This window comes from Bactrocera tryoni, chromosome 5 (genome assembly GCF_016617805.1).
Source record: "Bactrocera tryoni isolate S06 chromosome 5, CSIRO_BtryS06_freeze2, whole genome shotgun sequence".
NCBI lineage: Eukaryota > Metazoa > Arthropoda > Insecta > Diptera > Tephritidae > Bactrocera > Bactrocera tryoni.
The window spans coordinates 28,221,060-28,240,860 of record NC_052503.1 but is presented as its reverse complement, the minus strand read 5'-3'; the positions used below and the strand labels follow the sequence as shown (position 1 = coordinate 28,240,860).

Sequence of the window (19,801 nt, the reverse complement as noted above, 5' to 3'; positions counted from 1 at the left end):
ATATTTTCCATTACATGTAAACTTTATTTCTTGAGTTTAGGTGACAAGCAGAAAAAATCCGAAGTTTATGTTTTAAACCGACAACTTCAGCTGCTGTTTTAAATAAACGTAAAATACAAATTGCTTTTAAAATAAGTTTAGTTTAAATAATTCAATCACGTTACGATTCGACAAAATCGTAATGACGCTAAAATATATATTTTTATTCGGACATCACACCGATTGCTTGCTATAATATTTTTTAGTTCTATATGCATACATATTTATTTCTCATAGTAAATTAAATTAAATGTGCATGCTGCAGTTTTTTTCTCATAAAATGGACAAAAATTCAACGATAAATTGTTTTTACTATGTGTTTTCTGTTATTTTTGCGTTTGTCTTGTTTATATTTTTCTGTGTATTAAAAATTAAATTCTTATATACTCTTTAATGAGTGTAAACTATTTACCATACTCGCATAATCAATAAATTTCCAAAATAGAGCAATATTACGCGATTAGCATGCACTTTCTACCCAATCCCCAAGCGACTCTATATATGTATATTAGTGTGGCCATTAGTTCCAAATTGATTGTTTTTGTTTTTTGCAAATGTCTACTGAAGTTGCAGTTTTTGTCCTAGGAAAAAGAAACTAACGTTTGTAAGCTCTGTACTTTCAATTCAAGCCGTTTTACTTTTCCAGTGTTTGCAGTTTATATGAGATTTTTCGTCTTTTCCGAATATTTTTTATCTCCAAAGCAAATAAGTTTACAACTTTGAAAATATGTTATTCTAGTACAAACAATTTCCACTCTACAAAAAAGTTTGAATAATTTTTTTCACAAAATTTTGTTTGAACTTTTATACTTGTACAGTTAAAATCATAGATTTTATGTACTGTATTCATACAGTACACCATGTCGTATGAGCAACACAGAATTTATAAATCACTGGTGTGAATGCTCAGTACATTACATTTTGAAGAAGTATTTTAATGGAAAAAATCAATAAGACTGAAACTTCAGTGGGCGTTTGCCCAAAAAAAAACACTCAGATTTGGAAAGTAACGTACACCCTAATACACATATATAATATTTTTTTCCACTCCCTAACAGCGTTTTGACATTTGTACAATGTGTCTATGTATGCATTTACAACTCAAGGACTACCTTGAAGTTTGTTTCATATAATTTATAATCGTATTGTTTGTGGTAGAGCTATATTTATATACGTATAATAAGTTATTAGGTAAATTGAGTGTAGCGAATCAAATTACAAAAACGAAAATTCACTAAAAATACACACATCCACCAAATATTGCAATTATTTTTCGGAAATACCAGTTTGAATGGGGAAAATTCACTGCCACGACAGCGCGGTTTAAGTCAATTAAAATTGTTGTAGGTATTTACATACGTATACGGGTGTGTGTGTGCGTAGTAGATGTCGCCGGTACAAACACAATATTCCGAATTTTCGTCGAGTGCTTAAATATCCTTCATATTGCTGCTGGAATTTGAGCAAATTAATGCGTTTACCTCTCTATAAGCTAATGTAGCATATTCCATATAGTATATGTATGCGTATGTATGTATGTATGCATGCTTTACGAATGCAGCAAGAAGTTTTAGTTAATGAGCGAGTGAGCGTTGATTGTTGTAATGTAGTACGTACAGGTAAATCTTTGTTGTATTTTTAAATCGTTGTGGTTATACTTGAAATGTAGCATTTCGCCATTTTAACCATATTTGTTGCAAAATCAGTTGCTGGTCATTATTTATAGTACATTTTAAATTTATTATTGTTATGCTCGTGTTTCTAACTAATAATATATATATATTTCTTTTAGCGAGCCATTCGTCTTTCATTCGTTTGCATAATTTAATATCTTGACCAGTTTAACGAAATGTTGCAGTAAACCGATAATTCTTAAAAAAAAAAAATAATCATAACATTCAAGTCAATTCGAAATCCATTTCATTCCATAATCGAAATAACAGTTTCTTGTTTTCTTGCGGTCATTTGTTTTCTACCTCTGCCGTGCTGTTGTTTAAGAAAAAAATTAAACACTGACACTGTTTTTTTTTATTCCTTATATACGGACGTATCCATGGGACTGGCTGGCTGTGCAAAAGAAGTGGATGAGTTGGTGTTTGTTGGCGTAAATGCAGACAACGATGAATTACTGGTATTCATGCTATTCGTTAGATTAGTGGACGAATTATTGATACTAATATTCATTGGATTGGAAGCCTGCTGCAGTGACGACACATTGCCACTGTTCATAGTATTAGTGCCGCTGATGCCCAAACCCATGTTGTTGCTGCCATTATTGCTACTTGCGAGCAATGAGGCACCGCCGCTCGCACCGCCGCCAATACTTAAACGTTCTGCATTCAAATTCTGTAAGAAACCACCAGTGCCGCCAAAAAGCGTGGAAGAGTTTAAAGTAGCGCTAGTTAAACTAGGATTTGTACCGCCGCCGCTACCGCCACCACCACTGCCGGCTGAGCCCAAAAGCGAACTGCCACTGAGCACATTAGGAGCTGAAGTATTGAGACCCAGCATGGGTGTGGGTAATGCTGGTTTAATGAAACGTTCACTGGCACGGCGATTCTAAAAAAAAAAATAAGAAAACATAAATTTAAGCTCAAACAAAATAATCCGCAATAAAATTTTGATAACATAACTACTCACCACAATTTGACCACAGGCATAACAGCGGTTCTGGTGTACTGAACCTGGACTAAGTGGTCGACTATTCGATGGACTATGCGAAACGGGGCTGCTGATCGTGCGTTGACGTGTGTTCACAGCACCAGCAGCTGCATTTCCCAAACCACCAGCGGTGCCCACGGCGCCTAATAAATTTTCATTGTAAAACCGTTCTTCATCCATTTCAAGCGATGATTCCGATTCGGACAGATGGCGACAGAGTGCTTCACGTCGTTCTACTTCCAATTTCAATTTGCGCTGTAAGCGTGCATTTTCTTCGCGTATGCTCTTTTCTTCTTGTGCAAATTGTTGTAATTTCTTAGTGGCCTCCTTTTGTGCTGCCGCGAGATTGGAACGCAATCGTACTACTTCGGAACGTAAAGTCTGTATGTGAGCGCTTAAATTAGAGGCAGTGTCACCATTGGCATTGGTTATATCACGTGGTGTAGTTGGATCGGAAACTGGTTCATCCAGTTTAATTTGCAATAAACGCTTTTCGGTCTCGAGTTTATCCATACGTTTCCAGAGCTTATTAACTAAGGCTTCCTGCTCTTGCTCCAATGTATTTTCTAATTCCACCATTTCTCTACGCAATTGCTCTAAGTTGGTTTGTTTATTATCCGTTTCGGCTTGTAGCTTCTCAATTTTTCGCATTAGCTTGTTTACAAGACATTCCTGCTCCTGCTCGAGAGTTTGCTCTAGCTTGCATTTCTCTTGCCGTAGCTGTACGATTTAAACAATTTTTAGTTAGTAACAGTATTGCAGATGGATATTAAAAAAATATATACCTGATCTAATTTACGCGATAAATCATTGGTTAAGCACTCCTCTTCACGTTCGTAATGGTGTGCTAAAGTCTCCTTCTCTTTCTTTAAGGCTTGAATTTTCTTTAGAAGTGTATTCGATATGTACTCCTCCTCCTGTTCCGCTTTCGCTTGCTTTAAAGAAGTATGAAAAGATTGTGCGTAAATACTAAAATAGCTTTGTGGAAATATGTATATATCGTACAATTATAACAGATGCTTGCTTGAGTGTGCGATTCTCCTCCTGCACCACTTTGCATTTAATCTTAAATGTATCTAGTTCAGCCTTGAGTACTCTGAATGACGAACGAACAATTTATTAGCAATTAATATTGGTAGTGTTTATTGAAAAAAGGTATAAAAATCATACTTATTTTGTTGTGTCAACGATTCGATGCGTTTTTGCAACTGCTCTCGCGACACTGGACTGGGTGGAAGCATGGTACCTCCGTCTAGGGAGCTCTCCGATTCACAAGGACTCTCCATATCTGTAAACATAAGTAATTAAACAAATATTATTATTTGTTATTTAAGCAATGCAGATAATTTATTCAATCTCGCTTTGTAATACAACACTTTTTATTGAACATTTGAGTTAAAATATTTATTCAAATCGAATGGTTGTCGCTGTAATGTGAAATAATTTTTTCACAAAAGGTAAATGACCCAAAATTACATAAAGAGAAGGCGAAAACAATTGTCGGTTTTTACTATTGTATGAATAAAAAAATTCTCGTCAACAACGTAAATACATGAAAAACTGTGTGCAATTATCTACGTTGTTGTTTATGCGCTTAAAGAATCTTATTTTTCATAAATAAAGGTTTGTATGCCTACAATCTGGTATACAAAAATTTGCTATTAAAGGAAATTATTGATGCTGATTTATTATTTTTTCGAGTCTCAAATTACCACTCTCCTTTGTCGGCAAACTTTTAATACTTTGAAAATTTAATAGAAAATGTAACCATACTTATATATTTATGTTTGAACAAGCATATATGTATATAATACATATATGTATGTACATAAATATAAATACAAATTGCATATATTTATATGTCGTTGTCGTTGTTTCTTTATCATTCCTTGCATCTATAAGCAGAGAACAAAGGCATCCCGGTCGAAAGCGGTGACGACTTTGCCTACGCTAAATCATTTATATATATATACATATATGTAAGTACTTATATGTATATACATTTCTGCAGCTGTATGCATATATATGTACTATATACATCAGTATTTACCACTCTAATTTTATCAGCTGTAATGCTTGTTTTTTTCATATTTCTTAAAGAGTCGAGTTTTTAGTCAACTTAGCATAGCGCAATGTAAATTTCCCTCATATCAATGGTGCGACTACATTGACACCTCTTCACCCTCCATAAACTTTGTAACTCCACATATGAGTGCATATACAACCAGCTTGTCGAGTTCACGCCCCATGCATTCCATGGTCACAACTAAAGGATAATTTTTTGGCTAACGACGCAAGTATATATGTTAGAGCGATGTGATTAACTTTTTCTTGCATCTGCATATGTTCGTTTTATTATTAATTAACTCACCTGAATATCACCTTTTACGAGTTACTAGAAAAATTGCGGCTCTGCAATCTATTGCTGTTCCCTTTCAGTCTCTTTTTCACTTTTGCCTTCTTTTCAAACTTTCAACCAAAATTTAAATAAATAATTGCTTTATAATAATATATGGATTTTGTAATATTTTAGCAGCAATATTGACAAAATGTTTAATTCTTTTCTCTTAGTAACTCAGAGCTCCAAATAAATCGAATCCGACACCAATCTGCTTTGCAAATTTTTTTCGTTTTTTGCCGTTTCCTTTTCAACGATAGCTGCTGAGCTGATGACGACTGGGCAGAGTTATCAAGTCACAAAAAATTAATATTTTAGACACTTTTCACACACGTCAAATATTTTATTTTAAATTGTAAATAAGTTTATAAAAGTTGCTGTATTTTAGTTTTAGAAGAAAACATTTCAAGTTAATTACGTCATATATATAATATTAATTTAACTAAGTATTGTGGTATATTTTTAAAATTTAAGAGGTTGTTTAATATTCTTTCTAATTTTCGTATAATCTTGGTATACAAGTGACATTTGCATGTTTTCGCAGTGACAAAAAAAAACCACAATATAAAAAATTGGAAATATGTATTTTTTTTAAATTGTTTAAATAGTCAACTTGGCAGCTAAGAAGAGGTAGAATAGTTCACAATAGTAGGATTATGCTTGCACTATTGTAGAAAAAATGTTTATTTCTATATAAACGAACAATCTTTAACAATTTTGTACCTTTTAAATAAACAAAATATATGTATGAAATAATTCAAAGCAGCCATATAGACATTAACAAACGATGTAGTTCAAATCGAATACTATTCGATAAATTGATTCGATTGCTATCAGTCTTTCAAAATCGATGAAAAGTACATATCTATTAACTGTCAGCAATAAAAACAATACTGATATCTTCACACGTGCGGTAACAAATTCTTATACATCGAATTATTTAATTCAATAATTATTTATATAGCATCAATATGCCGGAAGATGATGGCATGGATAAAAGAAAATCGCATCGCGCGCGGCAAGCCGGCGTGAAAGCGGAAAAGAAAAAGTTGAAGGCCAAGAAAGATTCGGGTAACACGAAAGAACCCAATTTGACCGCACGCCAAAGGAATCCAAAAGCATTTGCTATTAACTCTGCACAACGTGCTGAGCGGAATTTTCGACGCAAAGAGGACTTAACAGCTAAAAAGCAACACATACCTGTAGTCGACCAAACTCCAGATGAACCACCACCTGTGCTAATAGCTGTGGTGGGTCCACCTAAGGTGGGCAAAACGACTCTAATAAATAATTTGATAAAGAATTTCACGCGTACAAATGTTACTGATATACGCGGTCCCATTACAATAGTGACATCGAAAAAGCGACGTATTACACTATTGGAATGCAACAATGATATCAATTCCATGATTGATGTGGCAAAATGTGCTGATTTGGTATTGTTATTATGTGATGCCAGTTACGGGTTTGAAATGGAGATTTTCGAATTTCTTAATATTTGTCAAGTGCATGGTATGCCAAAAATTATGGGTGTGCTAACACATTTGGATATGATTAAAAATCCGAAACAATTGAGGAAACGCAAGAAGGAGCTGAAACACCGTTTCTGGACCGAAGTTTATGATGGTGCCAAGTTATTCTACCTTTCGGGTTTGCTACATGGCGAATATTTGCGTAATGAAGTTAAAAATTTGGGACGTTTCATTTCGGTTATGAAATTCCGACCGCTTTCATGGCGTGGTGCGCATAGCTATTTGCTTGTGGATCGTGTCGAAGATGTAACTAACACCGACAAAATACGTCGCAATCCCAAATGTGATAGAGAAATTGTGCTCTACGGTTACGTGCGCGGTGTGCCTATGAAGCAAGAACATTCAGTGCATATTGCCGGTTTGGGAGATGCGAGAATCGAAGAACTGAGCGCTATTCCAGATCCCTGTCCACTGCCAGGCACGGAGAAAAAGCGTAGTCTATTAGAAAAGGAAAGATTACTGTATGCACCTATGTCCGGCGTTGGCGGAATAGTTTACGATAAAGACGCTGTGTACATAGAACTGCAGGGATCACATAGCCATAAGGAGAAAACTGGCGATGCTGCTGAACAGGAACAGTTAGTGGAGAAGCTTATAGATAAAAAGCAAACTGTGGATGTGCAAATTGAAGAGCAAGAGTTTCGACTCTTCTCTGATGGTTCTGCCATTAAGTCGAAAGACTACAAGGAGGACACTGATGTAGATGACGAAGAAGGCAGTCAAGATGTAAGTGTGTTTAATATCAAATGCAAATATCTATAAAAGCGTATGTTATTTGTAGGAAGATTCCGGTGTAGATGATGAGGACGATGCGAGTGTCAACAGTGACGATGAATTTGGCGGCGAAGATTGGCGCGGCGAAGATAGTGAAGAAGAAGAACAGCCAGATAGCGATAATAATACATCTGACGATGAGGAGTATCAAACAGTAGATGAACAGAAGTCGAAGGGCAAACTTAATGCGGTTGAGGAATCTGATCAGGATACAGATAGTGAGCAGGAGGAGGCCAAAATTTTAGCCAACAGTATGAGTTGGAAAGAGAACTTGGCGCAAAAGGCGCGCGACACCTTTTTGCTACGGCATTCGGAGGCTAAGAACATAATGCGTTTGGTATATGGCTGCTACAGCCAAAGCGAATCCAAGGTAATTTTTAATTTCCCAAAAAATAACTATATAAGCATTTGCCATGCATTTCTTCTATCGTACAGAAAAACAAAAATGAAGAAGACGACAAAAACGATTCAGATTCGGGCGAAGAACTGGGTGGTCTCTTTAAAGTAGCCGCTAAAAAGCAAAGTGACATGCAAAAGGATAAAGATATACGAGATAAAATGGAGCAATGCTTTTTCGAGGACTTCTCCGGTAGTACGCGAAATTGGCTGGAAGATGACAACAAAGCGATTTTAAAAAATTGCTTCGTCACCGGCAAATGGAAGGCGTCAGAAGATGCCGAAACGCTGCTGCGCTTGGATGACCTAAGCGATGCTGAAAGTGAAGTTTATGGAGATTTCGAAGATCTTGAAACTGGGGAAAAACATGCCGGCAAAGCGCAAGACACTGCCACCGAAGAAAACACCGCTGATAACGCGGCTGATGCGAATCAGGATGAAAATACGCGGAAGCGTCGTATGACCAGAGTTGAAGAAGAAAATCTAACCAAAGCAGAGCTTATGGCGAAAAAACTGAAACTTAAAGCTAAATTCGATGCCGAGTATGACAATCATGATGGACCAAAAGAGGATGACGGACGCATTACGGGTGACCACGATTATTACGAAAGCTTAAAAGCGGACGCGCAAAAGCAATCGGAGTTGAATAAAAGCGAGTTCGCAAATCTCGATCCCGAACTGCGTTTACAAATCGAGGGTTATCGGCCGGGACTTTATGTTCGGCTGGGTAAGTGTTTTTATTTTTATAACTGAATTTCACCATTAATGCATAAAATCGAATTTTAGGTTTTCGTGGCATATCTTCGGAGTTCATTGACAACTTCGATCCCAGTTATCCCGTGCTGGTGGGCGGTCTCAATATGACGGAAGAAAATATCGGTTATGTTAACTGTAAAGTGAAGAAGCATCGTTGGTACAAGAAAATATTGAAGACCGGCGATCCGTTAATTATCTCTTTGGGCTGGCGGCGCTTTCAGACCGTGCCAATATACGCCAAAGTCGAAGATAACTTCCGACACCGTTATCTTAAGTATACACCCAATCACGTGACGTGCAGCATGACATTCTGGGGTCCAATTACGCCACAAAATACCGGTTTCTTGGCGTTGCAAACTGTACGCCACGATCTCGATGAAATGAAGCGTCTGGGTTTTCGTATTGCGGCTACGGGCAGCGTTAGCGAATTGGATAAATCCGCGCAGATTATGAAAAAACTGAAGTTGGTCGGCCAACCCTTCAAAATCTACAGGAAATCTGCATTCATTAAAGGCATGTTCACAACCGGACTGGAGGTGGCCAAATTTGAGGGCGCCAAAATAAAAACTGTCTCCGGCATACGTGGTCAAATTAAAAAGGCGCACCATGATCCCGAAGGCTCATTCCGTGCCACCTTCGAGGATAAGATACTTTTGAGTGATATCGTCTTCTGTCGCACCTGGTTCCGCGTGGATGTACCACGTTTCTATGCAGCTGTCACCTCGCTGCTACTGCCGCCAGAGCAGAAATCACAATGGCAAGGCATGAAGACGTTGGGACAACTGAAGCGCGAACGTAACATACGCAATGAAGCTCAACCGGACAGCCAGTACACGGAGGTTAAGCGTGAAGCGAAAATCTTCAAACCGCTTACGATACCCAAAGCACTACAGCGCGCGCTGCCCTACAAGGACAAGCCGAAAGTGCGGCCGTTGGCTGATAAAAAGGAGGAGTTGGAGCGTATAGCGGTGATACGCTCACCACATGAACAGAAAGTGGCCAAGATGATGAAAATGATAGAGACCAACTATAAAGCCAAGCGGAAACGCGACAAAATGGAGACGAAGGTACGGCTGAAGCAATTCCGTGCCGAGAAGCGGGTGGAAGAAGCGCGAAAGATGAAGCGTCAGAAGGAGGTGCGCAAGAAGGTGTCACGTGCTTTAAGTAAAATGCGTAAGAAGGAAGAAGCCTAAAGAGCACCAACACCAATTCTTATGTATGAACTTGTACATAACCTAGAAACTCTTTTAATTACTTTTTACCGTGAAAATATTAAAAGTCAACTAATTTACATAAAATATTGTTAGCTTGTATTTGCGAAGTATATAAATCACACTGCAAATGTCACATGTATTCGGTATATTTTTGTTTGTTGGAAAAGCTTAACTAATGCTTCATACGCGTGTTCTTCAATCCTGACTTTTGTTGTCGTCGATGGCCTTGAGCGCGGCGAGCAGCTTATTTTTGCGACTGCTGGGCAAACTTTGGCCTGGAGAAACGTTGCCTCGCTTTTTGGGCGTTTCCTCCAAGAGCACACCGCTATTGGCCTGTCGGCAGAATGTGTCGAGGAACGCTTCACGCTCCCTGTAGTCGTGCGAGATTTGCTTGCGTATGCTGGAGATCTCTTCCTTCATATGTGAGGTTTTCTTGGCTGTATTACAAACCTGTTAATTGGAAATGTTAAAACTTTTTAGTGTCTTGAAAGATTAAAGCGTGGTTTTAGGATTGAGAATAATTAGTTTTCAATTTGATTAGCGGCTCCCAAAAAGAATTGTTGCTATTGTTATCCAGACTGTTAACTGTCATCGAAAAAACGTTCCCTCAGCAGCTAGTTCTGCGATATCGGAATTAACACGGGTTTTATCGGTCCAAGGGATTTTGTTCCGAATATCTAAACCTGTTTGGATCGGTTAGCAATAAGTTAATACTGTCATTTTTAGAGCCTAGCGGCAGGGTTGTACCGTGCCCTGCTGATACGTGCTGTCATTGAGTCCAACCTGGGCTTGGAGGAATATTTCAGCTGCGTTTGCGCAAAACGCCCCACCATAATTCTACTACGGTTAGATGCAACACGCGGAGCCGTTTCCATGACAGTCGGGTTTACGAAAACGGAACGGACCCGGATTTTTATCCGACCAAGGACTGTCAACCCGGTAGAATTCTGCCGCTACAATAACAACAACAACGGTCACGCAGAGCTCAACTAGGCAGCATGACTCCCAGTCTGATCAATTTACCGCGACAAACCCAACTTCACAAAAGAAAACATGGGGACATTCATATTGTTGTTGTAACGGTTATTCAGACCCCGTTTGGTGGGAAGGCTTAAATTAATATTATCTAATAGAAGGCTAAGGAAGCATTCTGTTTCGACTGGGTCGGACTATAAGGAGAAGAACGTTAGATGAGTGGCAAAGAGGGAGTTAGATTAGTGTTAAATCTTAAATAGCCAAGAAGCTGGATATTACTGTTTAATTTAGCGGTACCTTCAATCCCTTGACCAATTAAAACTGTTATCTGTAACCCCTTCATGTACACTTAACCTTAACAATCCGCCTTCATTGAGTTAAATTCACCTTCTCACTTACCTAACTTTTTCGTTCAGCTTGACAGAGTAATTGTGTGTACAAGCTCAGATTTTCTTCTATTTACTTCTGATAAAAATCTAATAAAATATGAACTCACATCGTCATCTTCGCCGTTATCGCCGTTTGCACTCTCGCCTTCATGTTCTTCCTCTCCCAGAAACTCAGCGTTGTAGGTCCCATGTGAACCAACCTCGTCATCTACTTTCCGATCGGAATGACCATTCACACAATCACTTTCGTCTTCCTCTGTATCCTCGTCGACATGGTCTTCACCGTTTTCGGTGTCAACACCATCCCCACCGCCGTCAATGCTGACATAATCTCGTATGGAACGATTGCTCTGATGGCGTTCACTCACTTCGGGAAATTCATCGTCCGGTTCGTTTTCATAATCTTCTTCGTAATCGGTTATGGCAGGAAGTCGTTCGTGTGTCTGCTCATCTTTAAGTTGAGATGATTTCTTTTGTTGACGTTGTTGTTGTAACTGCTGTCGGGACAAACGTTGCGGTGACTTTAGTGTCGATTTTACTCCACCACCTTCTTGCCTTTGTTTTTGTGACTTCGCCATTGTGACTATGGATGAGCCCAGCTTTCGATTGCCATAGCCTAAAGGTGTCTCGATTTTCTGGTTCATTGGTGTTTTAGTTACGCGGTGAACAGTCGGATGAAATTCTGCTTCGGAATCTTTGACGTCATCATCTAATACCTCATCTGCTAAGATACGTTCTAAATCTTTCTCCAATTTGGATTCTTCCTCTGCAGTTGTCGTTTTACGTCGTCCAACGGTGAGTGTGGATGAGAATTTTTCCTGCGAAAGTAAATGTTTAGTTCTCTAGTTGTTATTACCCACAAAAAGTAAAGAGAATGAAGAAACGCTGCTTACCCCTAATTCATCCAGCTTGCGGTAACCTGAAAGCTCCAATCGCGCCTTTTCTAGTTTTAGCAGCGCGTCTTTTGTGCGTTTTTGCTCAGCCAATAGTTGTTGTTTGAAATTTTTCGTTTCGATTTGTACGCGACGCGCCAGTAATTTCATATCGCTGTCCTTCTCCTGCAAACGGGTTTCCAGTTTTTCCAATTTTTCCGACAAACGTTGTCGTTCTTCCAGATTTCTGCAAGATTTCAAAATTTTGGAAACCGTGAGTTTTCTGTTTTACTCAAGAACTTAACTAAAAGTTCTTCAATTCTTATAAAAGATCGAACAATCGAGCACATTATACTCCAAACTCACTAATCCGGCGAAGAAAATCGCGATCTATAAAATAAGAATGTCCAACAAAGAGGAACAGAACTTGAAGTTATTGGCTTAAGGGGCACAGGACCTAAGGTCGCGGTGCATTCCTCGTTTATTGGCGTTAAAGTTATGTTTTCGTAGTCTCTTTTTTCAAACTCTCAACCAATTCTAAGTTATGGCAGGAAGCTTGAGGGTTTCCAAGTGGGATTTGCATGAAACCCAACTCGATATTTTCATATTTAAAAATCTAGAGAGCACTCACCTATCCTTATTCAACTGACTATAATATTTATTTTGATCGCTGAGTGTGAGTATTATGGACTCTTTGGTTTTAAGTTTATGTTCAAGCTCCTTGTTGAGTTGCTGTAGATTACGGTATTTGGCTTGCCAAACGCGCAACTCCTCGGCATGTGAGTGTAAAAGTTTCGGCAATTCAGCATTGGTGGATTCATACTTGGCCAAAGCCGAGTCTTGACGCTTGTGGAGTGTGCGCAAAATGCGATTTTCATGTGCGAGATCCTGAAAATGATAAAGTAAAGGTAAAATAAAAAAAAATCCTTAACTTTTTTTAATTGTAGTACCGCTATGGTTTGTTGTGCATCGACCAATTGATTTTGGAACGTCTTCATGCGTAGACGTCGCGCGGAGAGCACACGTTGCCGCACCTCCGTTGTGGCGGGTATCAATGTAGCGTGACGACCCATGCTAACGCCGGCACCCTGATGGCTCAAAGCATTCTTGCGACGAAATAAATTATTGCTCGAACCCTTCGAACTGGATGTGTTCGAGTAGAGACTCTCACAGCTCTTTGTGGATACCCTGTGAGGTGCACATAAATTTGGAAATTTGGATCACTGAAACGCTCGTCAAATGAAGTGTTAACTTACGGCAGCAATTTGCTACGTTCCTCCGGTATGAGGCTCAGCGCTGATGCGGACTTTCTCGGTGAGATCATTTATGTTATGTAAATGTGCTTTATTGTTGGGGAGGGGGTTTAATGTTGACTCTATATTGTAGTTCTAAATATAGGTACGAGTATATGGGTACCACTAGCAAAATAAATTCTATTTGTATTACGTATTATATATTCTCGCGAAAAGTCCTTCAAAAAATTAAATTATTTTTACAAATATTTTATTTTTGAAACAACTCAAACAGTCGTAGACACTAAACTCTATTGTATGTTGTTTAAGAAACGATTTATTTTTCAAATCACCACACTGGTTGTTATTGTTTTGTTATTGCTACTGGTCATTGGACAATGGAACTTTTGACGCTTACAAGCGTAATATTATTCGTGTCTCCTTGGTTACTAAACAACTCTTATCGTCGCTGTGCCGACAACACCGATGGCCACGATGTTGAGGTTAGGTATCACAATTTCCATATTAAAGATTTCCTTTAAACACCTTTTAAAAACACAGCGGCCTTGTTTAAGAATTGGAAAAGTTAGACATGAGTCCATATTTCTTTGATCATCAAAAACCCGTCAATATCAAAAAAAAGGCGCTCAAGGTAAATTATTCCTCGCCTATCCCATAAACACATAGCCAAACCTTCCTTACCGACAATCCTGACTTGGCCATCGTTTACGGCGGCTCACCAAGACCGTTTCCGTGTGACACACTTCATCACCAGTAACCAACCTCTAGAAAAATGGATCTCATCGCATATGGAAATTCGGCCAATGAATTTTTTGCCTTAACTCGTATGGTATCCATACATAGAGCTTCTTTTCAGATCTAGTCTTGTTTAAATGATTGTAATATGCCTTTATTACGGGGATCTAAAAAACATGGGGACTCCTAAAGCTTTGCACCTTGCTGACATCGACGTGGGAACTTATGAGATCCTTCTAGAGAAGTAGAAGTCTCTACAAGAAGTACGACTTTCTGATGCACTCATTCTCTCCATATTTCGAGCGCCACAGTGAAAAGGATAGGCTGGTGAAGATTTCGTACAGCACGATCAAAAGAGCTCACAGCTTGAATTTCTGAGAACGTCGTGGCCATAATGTAAAGCATTTCGTTTGTATTAAAATTTCTTTAATCTTTTGCACAGGAGTAGCGCAGAAGACGGAAATGGTCGTGACCATAATGTAAAGCATTTCGTTGTTATTAAAATTTATTTAATCTTTTGAAAAATAACCCGCAATTTTCGACAGCCATTGTGAAATGAAGTTGTGAAATTTCGATTATATTCGAACATATTTCGACTATGTCAATGTCGTCGTATATCTCGTACAGCTCATCGTTCCAGACGAATACGATATCCACCGTTGCCAATTCGAAAGGGTCTTCTGCAGAAAATTTCTCTCTTCAGCGTTGGATTTCCAGGCTGACATTGTTGTTGGTGATGATACTGGTTCCAGGATAGACGAAATTATCTAGTACTTCGAACTGACTGTCAACAGTGAGGTGGGAGCTAAACTGCGATTGCGACGACTGCTCATTTGATGACAGGAGATATTTCGTCTTGCCCTTGTTTATTACCAGACCCATTTGCTTCGCTTCTTTGTCCAACCTGGAGAAAGCAGAACTAACGGCGCGACTGTTGAGTCCAATGAAATCTATATCATCGGCATACGTCAGACGATTGTACCTTCTGTCTTCAGCTTGAATTATTTTCTCAAGGAAAGATTGAAGAAGTCGCACGATAAGGAGTCGCCTTGTCTCTAACCTCACTTAGCATCGAACGGCTCCGAGAGGTCCTTCCCGTTTCTGATGGAGCATTTGGTCTTCCTCAACGGAAGGCTGGATACACAAAAAAGGTTGATGATTGGGTGCCGCATGATTTCACGCAAAAAAAAAATTTTGCACCGAATCAATGCCTGCGATATACTGCTGAAACGAAACGAACTCGACCCATTTTTGAAGCGGATGGTGACTAGCGACGAAAAATGGATGACTTACGACAATATCAAGCGAAAACGGTCGTGGTCGAAGGCCGGTGAATCCTCCCAAAGAGTGGCCAAGCCGGGATTGACGGCCAGAAAGGTTTTGCTGTGTGTTTGGTGGAATGGAATCATCCACGCTTAATTCTACCATCTACTGCGAACAACTTGACCGCTTGAAGCAGGCGATTGATCAGAAGCGTGCAGAATTGGCCAACAGGAAGGGTGTAGTGTTCCACCAGGACAATGCCAGACCACACACTTCGTTGATGACTCGTCAGAAGCTACAGGAGCTCATATAGCCCTGACATAGCGCCAAGTGATTATCACCTGTTCCTGTCCATGGGGAACGTCCTTGTTGGTGTAAAGTTGAACTCAAAATAGACTTGTGATAAGTGGCTGTCCGAGTTCTTCGCAAATAAGGAGGATGGCTTCTACGAGGGGGGTATTATGAAGTTGCCATCTAATTGGAGACAGATTATCGAACGAAACGGCGCGTACTTGAACTAAATCCGATCACTGCAACACTTTTTATAAAGCATTGAATAAAGAGCAAAAAAGCTGAAGGGAGATATTTGACAACCTAATATATAAAAGACCAGTGGCGGAGCCGTTTGAGCCATATCCGTCTGTTTTTGAGACATAGATCTGAAATTCTTCACACAACTTTTTTTTCTAAGAAGAGAAATTTTTTCGCCGAAACTCTAGGATATCGCAGATAGCCATAAAACTTATCCATCAAAGTTTAGATAAGATTATTTTTTATTTATGTATTTAGAAGATAAGATTAAGATTAAGTTTATTGTTCAAGACAACACAACAATCTCCAAACACATTTTTCGGATAACATATAGCTGCCAAAGAACTTGCTGCTGTGAAGGGTTTTATAGTTTCGGTGCAGCCGAAGTTAACGTTTTTCTTATTTATATAAAAGGGGGTTCTACAATCGAGGAGATTTCGGCAGGATTATGTCAAGAAGCAGTTACTGACCAATTCTATAAAAAATCGTCTAAATAGTAAATTCTCCAATTTCTAGTACTGTTGTTATTTTTAAACTCGAAACTTCAAGTTATTAAGTATTTACTGTGTATTCTATCATATTACCCACTTTATCTATTATTTAAAAGCAATAATATTTCCTAATTATGACGCAAGCCCCCATCCGTTGACTGATTCATAGTACTTAGCAATTTTATCAATAAGGAAATAAAATATTCAAAAAATGAACAACCTTGTGACGTTTTCACATCACCCTACTTTTCGTAACAAACCAGCGATAACACAAATCTGTCAGATGTAGCTTTTACTATAACGCGTGCAATTATATTTACTACACGCCAACACCCGCCGCACTCTCATGCGCGCTGGAGCAAAACAAAAGATGAATTCGCCGCAGAAAGCTCCAACTTCGCATGTGTATGTGTGTATGTATGCGTTTGTAAGCACAAAAGTATCCACTCGCCGAGCGCAAGCCGCGCGGAGTGCACATTCCGATGGAGCGACTAGCTTCCACAGCAGCAGCTGTTGGTCGGCGCTGGCAGTCTCAGCACAAACGCAACGCGGCATGGTCGGCAACGGATGCGAACAAATTTCGACCGAGTGGAATAGTTGAACAGTGATAATACATGTGTGTATGTATATGTTTGTATAACCAGAAGCGCTGTGTGTGTTGTAATATAAAATTATAATTTAGAAGCATACTTTTAACGCGTCACTATCACAGCGGTCACGGCGTTAGTTGGACAATTCGAGTCAAGATACTGTGATACAAAGGCACTTGTGTGTAGGCATGTAATAACGGTAAGCAATTACCTGAGCGTGGAACGGACGGCGCGCGTTTTGAGTGACAGCAGAATATAGAGACAAAACAGACGGCGACGTCAGCGCGCATGCCGACGTCAACCGCGACGCTGCTGTCATTAGTTCGTGGAGATGATGTGAGCGCAGACACTTGCTGTGCCAAGCGAATCGAAGAAAATTTTGTCAAAAAAACAAAAAAAACATAATTGGGAAAATCTGTTAGCCGAAACACTCGTACAATTTTCAATAATTCCCAAAATTCACTGTGAAAAACTCGTTCACGCGTTTTTTCTTAATTAAAATTTGTTATATGGAAAACACAAAAAAAAAACAAAAATAATAATAAAATTTGCAAAAAGTGCAAAGAAAACAATAACAATTGTTGCGAATGAAACAAGCAAAAACAAAAACCCAAAAAAAGTAGAAAGTGGTGAATGGTGAATGTTGCTAAATGCTTTCGAATTGGAAGTGGAAAATATTGAAAAGCGAATTGTGTGTGCGGAAGTGTCGAAAAATCGATGCGGTTTATTTAAACTAAAAAAAAAAAACCGAACAGCGCAGCCAAATTAAGAGTATAAGCGTGATAAGAGAGTCAAATTGGTGCAAACGTGCTTAGCTGAAAATATTTGCGTTGGCGTAGCCGTATATTTGCATTGGTGATTAGTGATATCTGTTAGATAGGCGCTGCTGCAGTAGATGCTGCAGCACACATGCACATATTTATATGCAGCGGTACAGAAATATGCGATAAACTTGTCAAGTGACTGGTGCGGTAGTAAGCGACAGAGTGCCTTGTAGGAAAAGCACGTGGTTAGCTAAGAACTTTCTAAGTTTTATATGAAAAGATGTAACTAAAATTGTGATTAAAAACAAATTTAGCTAGTGGCGAACTACAAGTGTCTTCTTATTCGGTCTCTCCGCCACGATATGTGAAACATCGTATTATTTTAACGCCACCTGAAGATCCCCCACTGAGGTCACAAGCATTTTAAATTTATCAATCTATTTGAACGGCATTGTGACCGTCGAATTTATAATCGCTGAACTATGTATAAGGTCTAATGAGAAGAATTCCACTTTTGTTCAATACCTTGTGCGCTTTTGCCTTTCTAAAGGTAATTTCATAATGCCACTCCCATAGAAACCCTCGTCCATTGGGACAAAAAAACTGGGACAGTCGATTTTCACAACCAGCAAAATTCTGCGCCTTATACAAGAAGAGGTAGTTATCACTTGGGCTATAAGCTGAAATCATGAGTACTTCCCAACTAATCGCTAAAAGTTTTTGGCGAGTCACTATCGATATTTGTGGCCTGGGGTGTGGGTTGATTGAAAAAAAATCTTTACCTATTTTCCATAGCTGATCGCTTCCGACCCATTACTTCCTTCAAAGGACCCGATTGTTAATAGCACAGGTCCTAATTAAGGATTTGGTCGCTGGGGAGCAAAGTTCATAGATTAATCCCTGCCAATCGTACCAAATACGTAGCGAAGTCCTCACGACAATATTACTGGCTTGGCTACTCACTTCGCTCATTTTTCTGGGCGATCCATTAATAGGTTCCCTACTATTTTAAAGAAAAAATTTAATGGGGAATGTTTATTATCACTTGAAAATATATTCTATGGAAATTATTTTTTGAAGAATATCTCTTTCAAATGTTGGCCGCAGCTACATACGTCTCAGACCGTCCATCCATTGATTCCAATTTTTGATGACTCGTTCAAGCATTTCGATTGGTAACGGGCGAATGACACACGTGATATTTTGTTTCAAGGCCTGAATCGAAGCGGGATTGTCCGTATAGACTTTAGAGGTTATATATCACCACAGGAAAAAGTCTAACGGTGTGATATTACACGATCTTGAGTGTAAAACGATCGGCTCAAAACGTGATGGAGTCTGCTCATCGAAGTGTTCTCTCAATAAATCCATTGATTGATGCGATCTGGGAGAAGTGGCGCCATCTTGTTGAAACAAAATGTCACCGAGATCACGGGCATCAATTTTAGGCATCAAATAGTCGGTTATAATGACGCGATAATGGTCGTCATCGACTGTTACGTTCTCACAGGCATCATTCTTGAAAAAATGATGATCCAACCGACCCAAAAACCACACCAAACCGTTGTTTTTATGAATGAAATAGCAGCTCTTGAATCTATTCAGATTGATTTCCGTCCCAAATGCGGTAATTTTGCTTGTTAATATACCGTTTGAGCCAAAAATGGGCCTTATCGCAGATGAAAATTTGGCTGGAAAATGCGTGATCTGTCAAAAAAGGCTTTTAAGAAAGTACCTCTACTCACCCGTTAGTAAATCTCATTGGTAGTTGTCGGGGTTCAGGTTCTCAAAATATTTCATTTGCTTATAGTTAACGATGCATAATATGTTCACGACGGAACAAAAATTTAAAGTTAAAATTTATACAGAAATGTGACCTTTTATTTTCTAAATGCAATGGAATCTGAAAATCGGATGCGTACTTGAAAGTACTACTTTGAAAGCATTTGATTTGTAGACATACATATCTTCTTTAAATCGTTTGTTCCTCTATGGTTTTGAGGCCACAAACTGGACCATGAGCTCTCTTTTGAAAACATTTACTTAAGTCGAATAGCCAGTAGTTACTAAAACAGTGCTTTAAAAACTATTTGATCGAAATTTTCACCCTACATAAAGTTTAGAAAATAAGAATGGTGACATAAAAATAAGAATGAAGTCGATCGGTG

General features: G+C 38.8%; 4 protein-coding genes across 20 annotated transcripts in view; 2 read left to right on the top strand and 2 right to left on the bottom strand.

Moving 5' to 3' along the window:
• Positions 1-1,184: 1,184 nt before the first annotated feature.
• On the bottom strand, positions 1,185-5,371 carry LOC120777428 (coiled-coil domain-containing protein 6). Of its 2 annotated transcripts, XM_040108735.1 has the most exons (6): positions 5,072-5,371; positions 3,871-3,988; positions 3,706-3,796; positions 3,486-3,635; positions 2,680-3,420; positions 1,185-2,598 (listed from the first exon to the last, which is right to left on the bottom strand). In XM_040108735.1, the coding sequence occupies exons 2-6, from the start codon at positions 3,984-3,986 to the stop codon at positions 2,068-2,070; spliced, it is 1,629 nt and encodes a 542-aa protein (XP_039964669.1). In that variant the 5' UTR covers positions 3,987-3,988; positions 5,072-5,371; the 3' UTR covers positions 1,185-2,067. The 2 variants fall into 2 exon arrangements, with proteins under 2 accessions (XP_039964669.1, XP_039964668.1); XM_040108734.1 differs by lacking the exon at positions 5,072-5,371 and having other exon boundaries at positions 3,871-3,998.
• A 601-nt stretch (positions 5,372-5,972) lies between these two features.
• LOC120777248 (ribosome biogenesis protein BMS1 homolog) lies at positions 5,973-9,909 on the top strand. Its single transcript, XM_040108442.1, has 4 exons — positions 5,973-7,356; positions 7,412-7,774; positions 7,840-8,527; positions 8,587-9,909. The coding sequence occupies exons 1-4, from the start codon at positions 6,070-6,072 to the stop codon at positions 9,747-9,749; spliced, it is 3,501 nt and encodes a 1,166-aa protein (XP_039964376.1). The 5' UTR covers positions 5,973-6,069; the 3' UTR covers positions 9,750-9,909.
• On the bottom strand, positions 9,844-13,535 carry LOC120777249 (lebercilin). The gene is made up of 6 exons (XM_040108443.1): positions 13,263-13,535; positions 12,957-13,194; positions 12,638-12,894; positions 12,028-12,253; positions 11,242-11,952; positions 9,844-10,220 (listed from the first exon to the last, which is right to left on the bottom strand). The coding sequence occupies exons 1-6, from the start codon at positions 13,328-13,330 to the stop codon at positions 9,966-9,968; spliced, it is 1,755 nt and encodes a 584-aa protein (XP_039964377.1). The 5' UTR covers positions 13,331-13,535; the 3' UTR covers positions 9,844-9,965.
• Positions 13,536-16,790: 3,255 nt separating this feature from the next.
• The window catches only part of LOC120777306 (adenylate cyclase, terminal-differentiation specific), a 36,916-nt gene continuing 33,905 nt past the window's right edge, over positions 16,791-19,801 (top strand). For 5 of the 16 annotated variants that reach the window (XM_040108542.1, XM_040108540.1, XM_040108541.1 and 2 more), the window contains exon 1: positions 16,792-17,068. The gene's annotated coding sequence lies outside the window, so the exon portion shown is untranslated. Of the gene's footprint in view, positions 17,069-17,204; positions 17,725-17,748; positions 17,879-19,801 lie in introns of those variants that run through there. The other 11 variants (XM_040108543.1, XM_040108544.1, XM_040108539.1 and 8 more) reach the window with 8 other exon arrangements.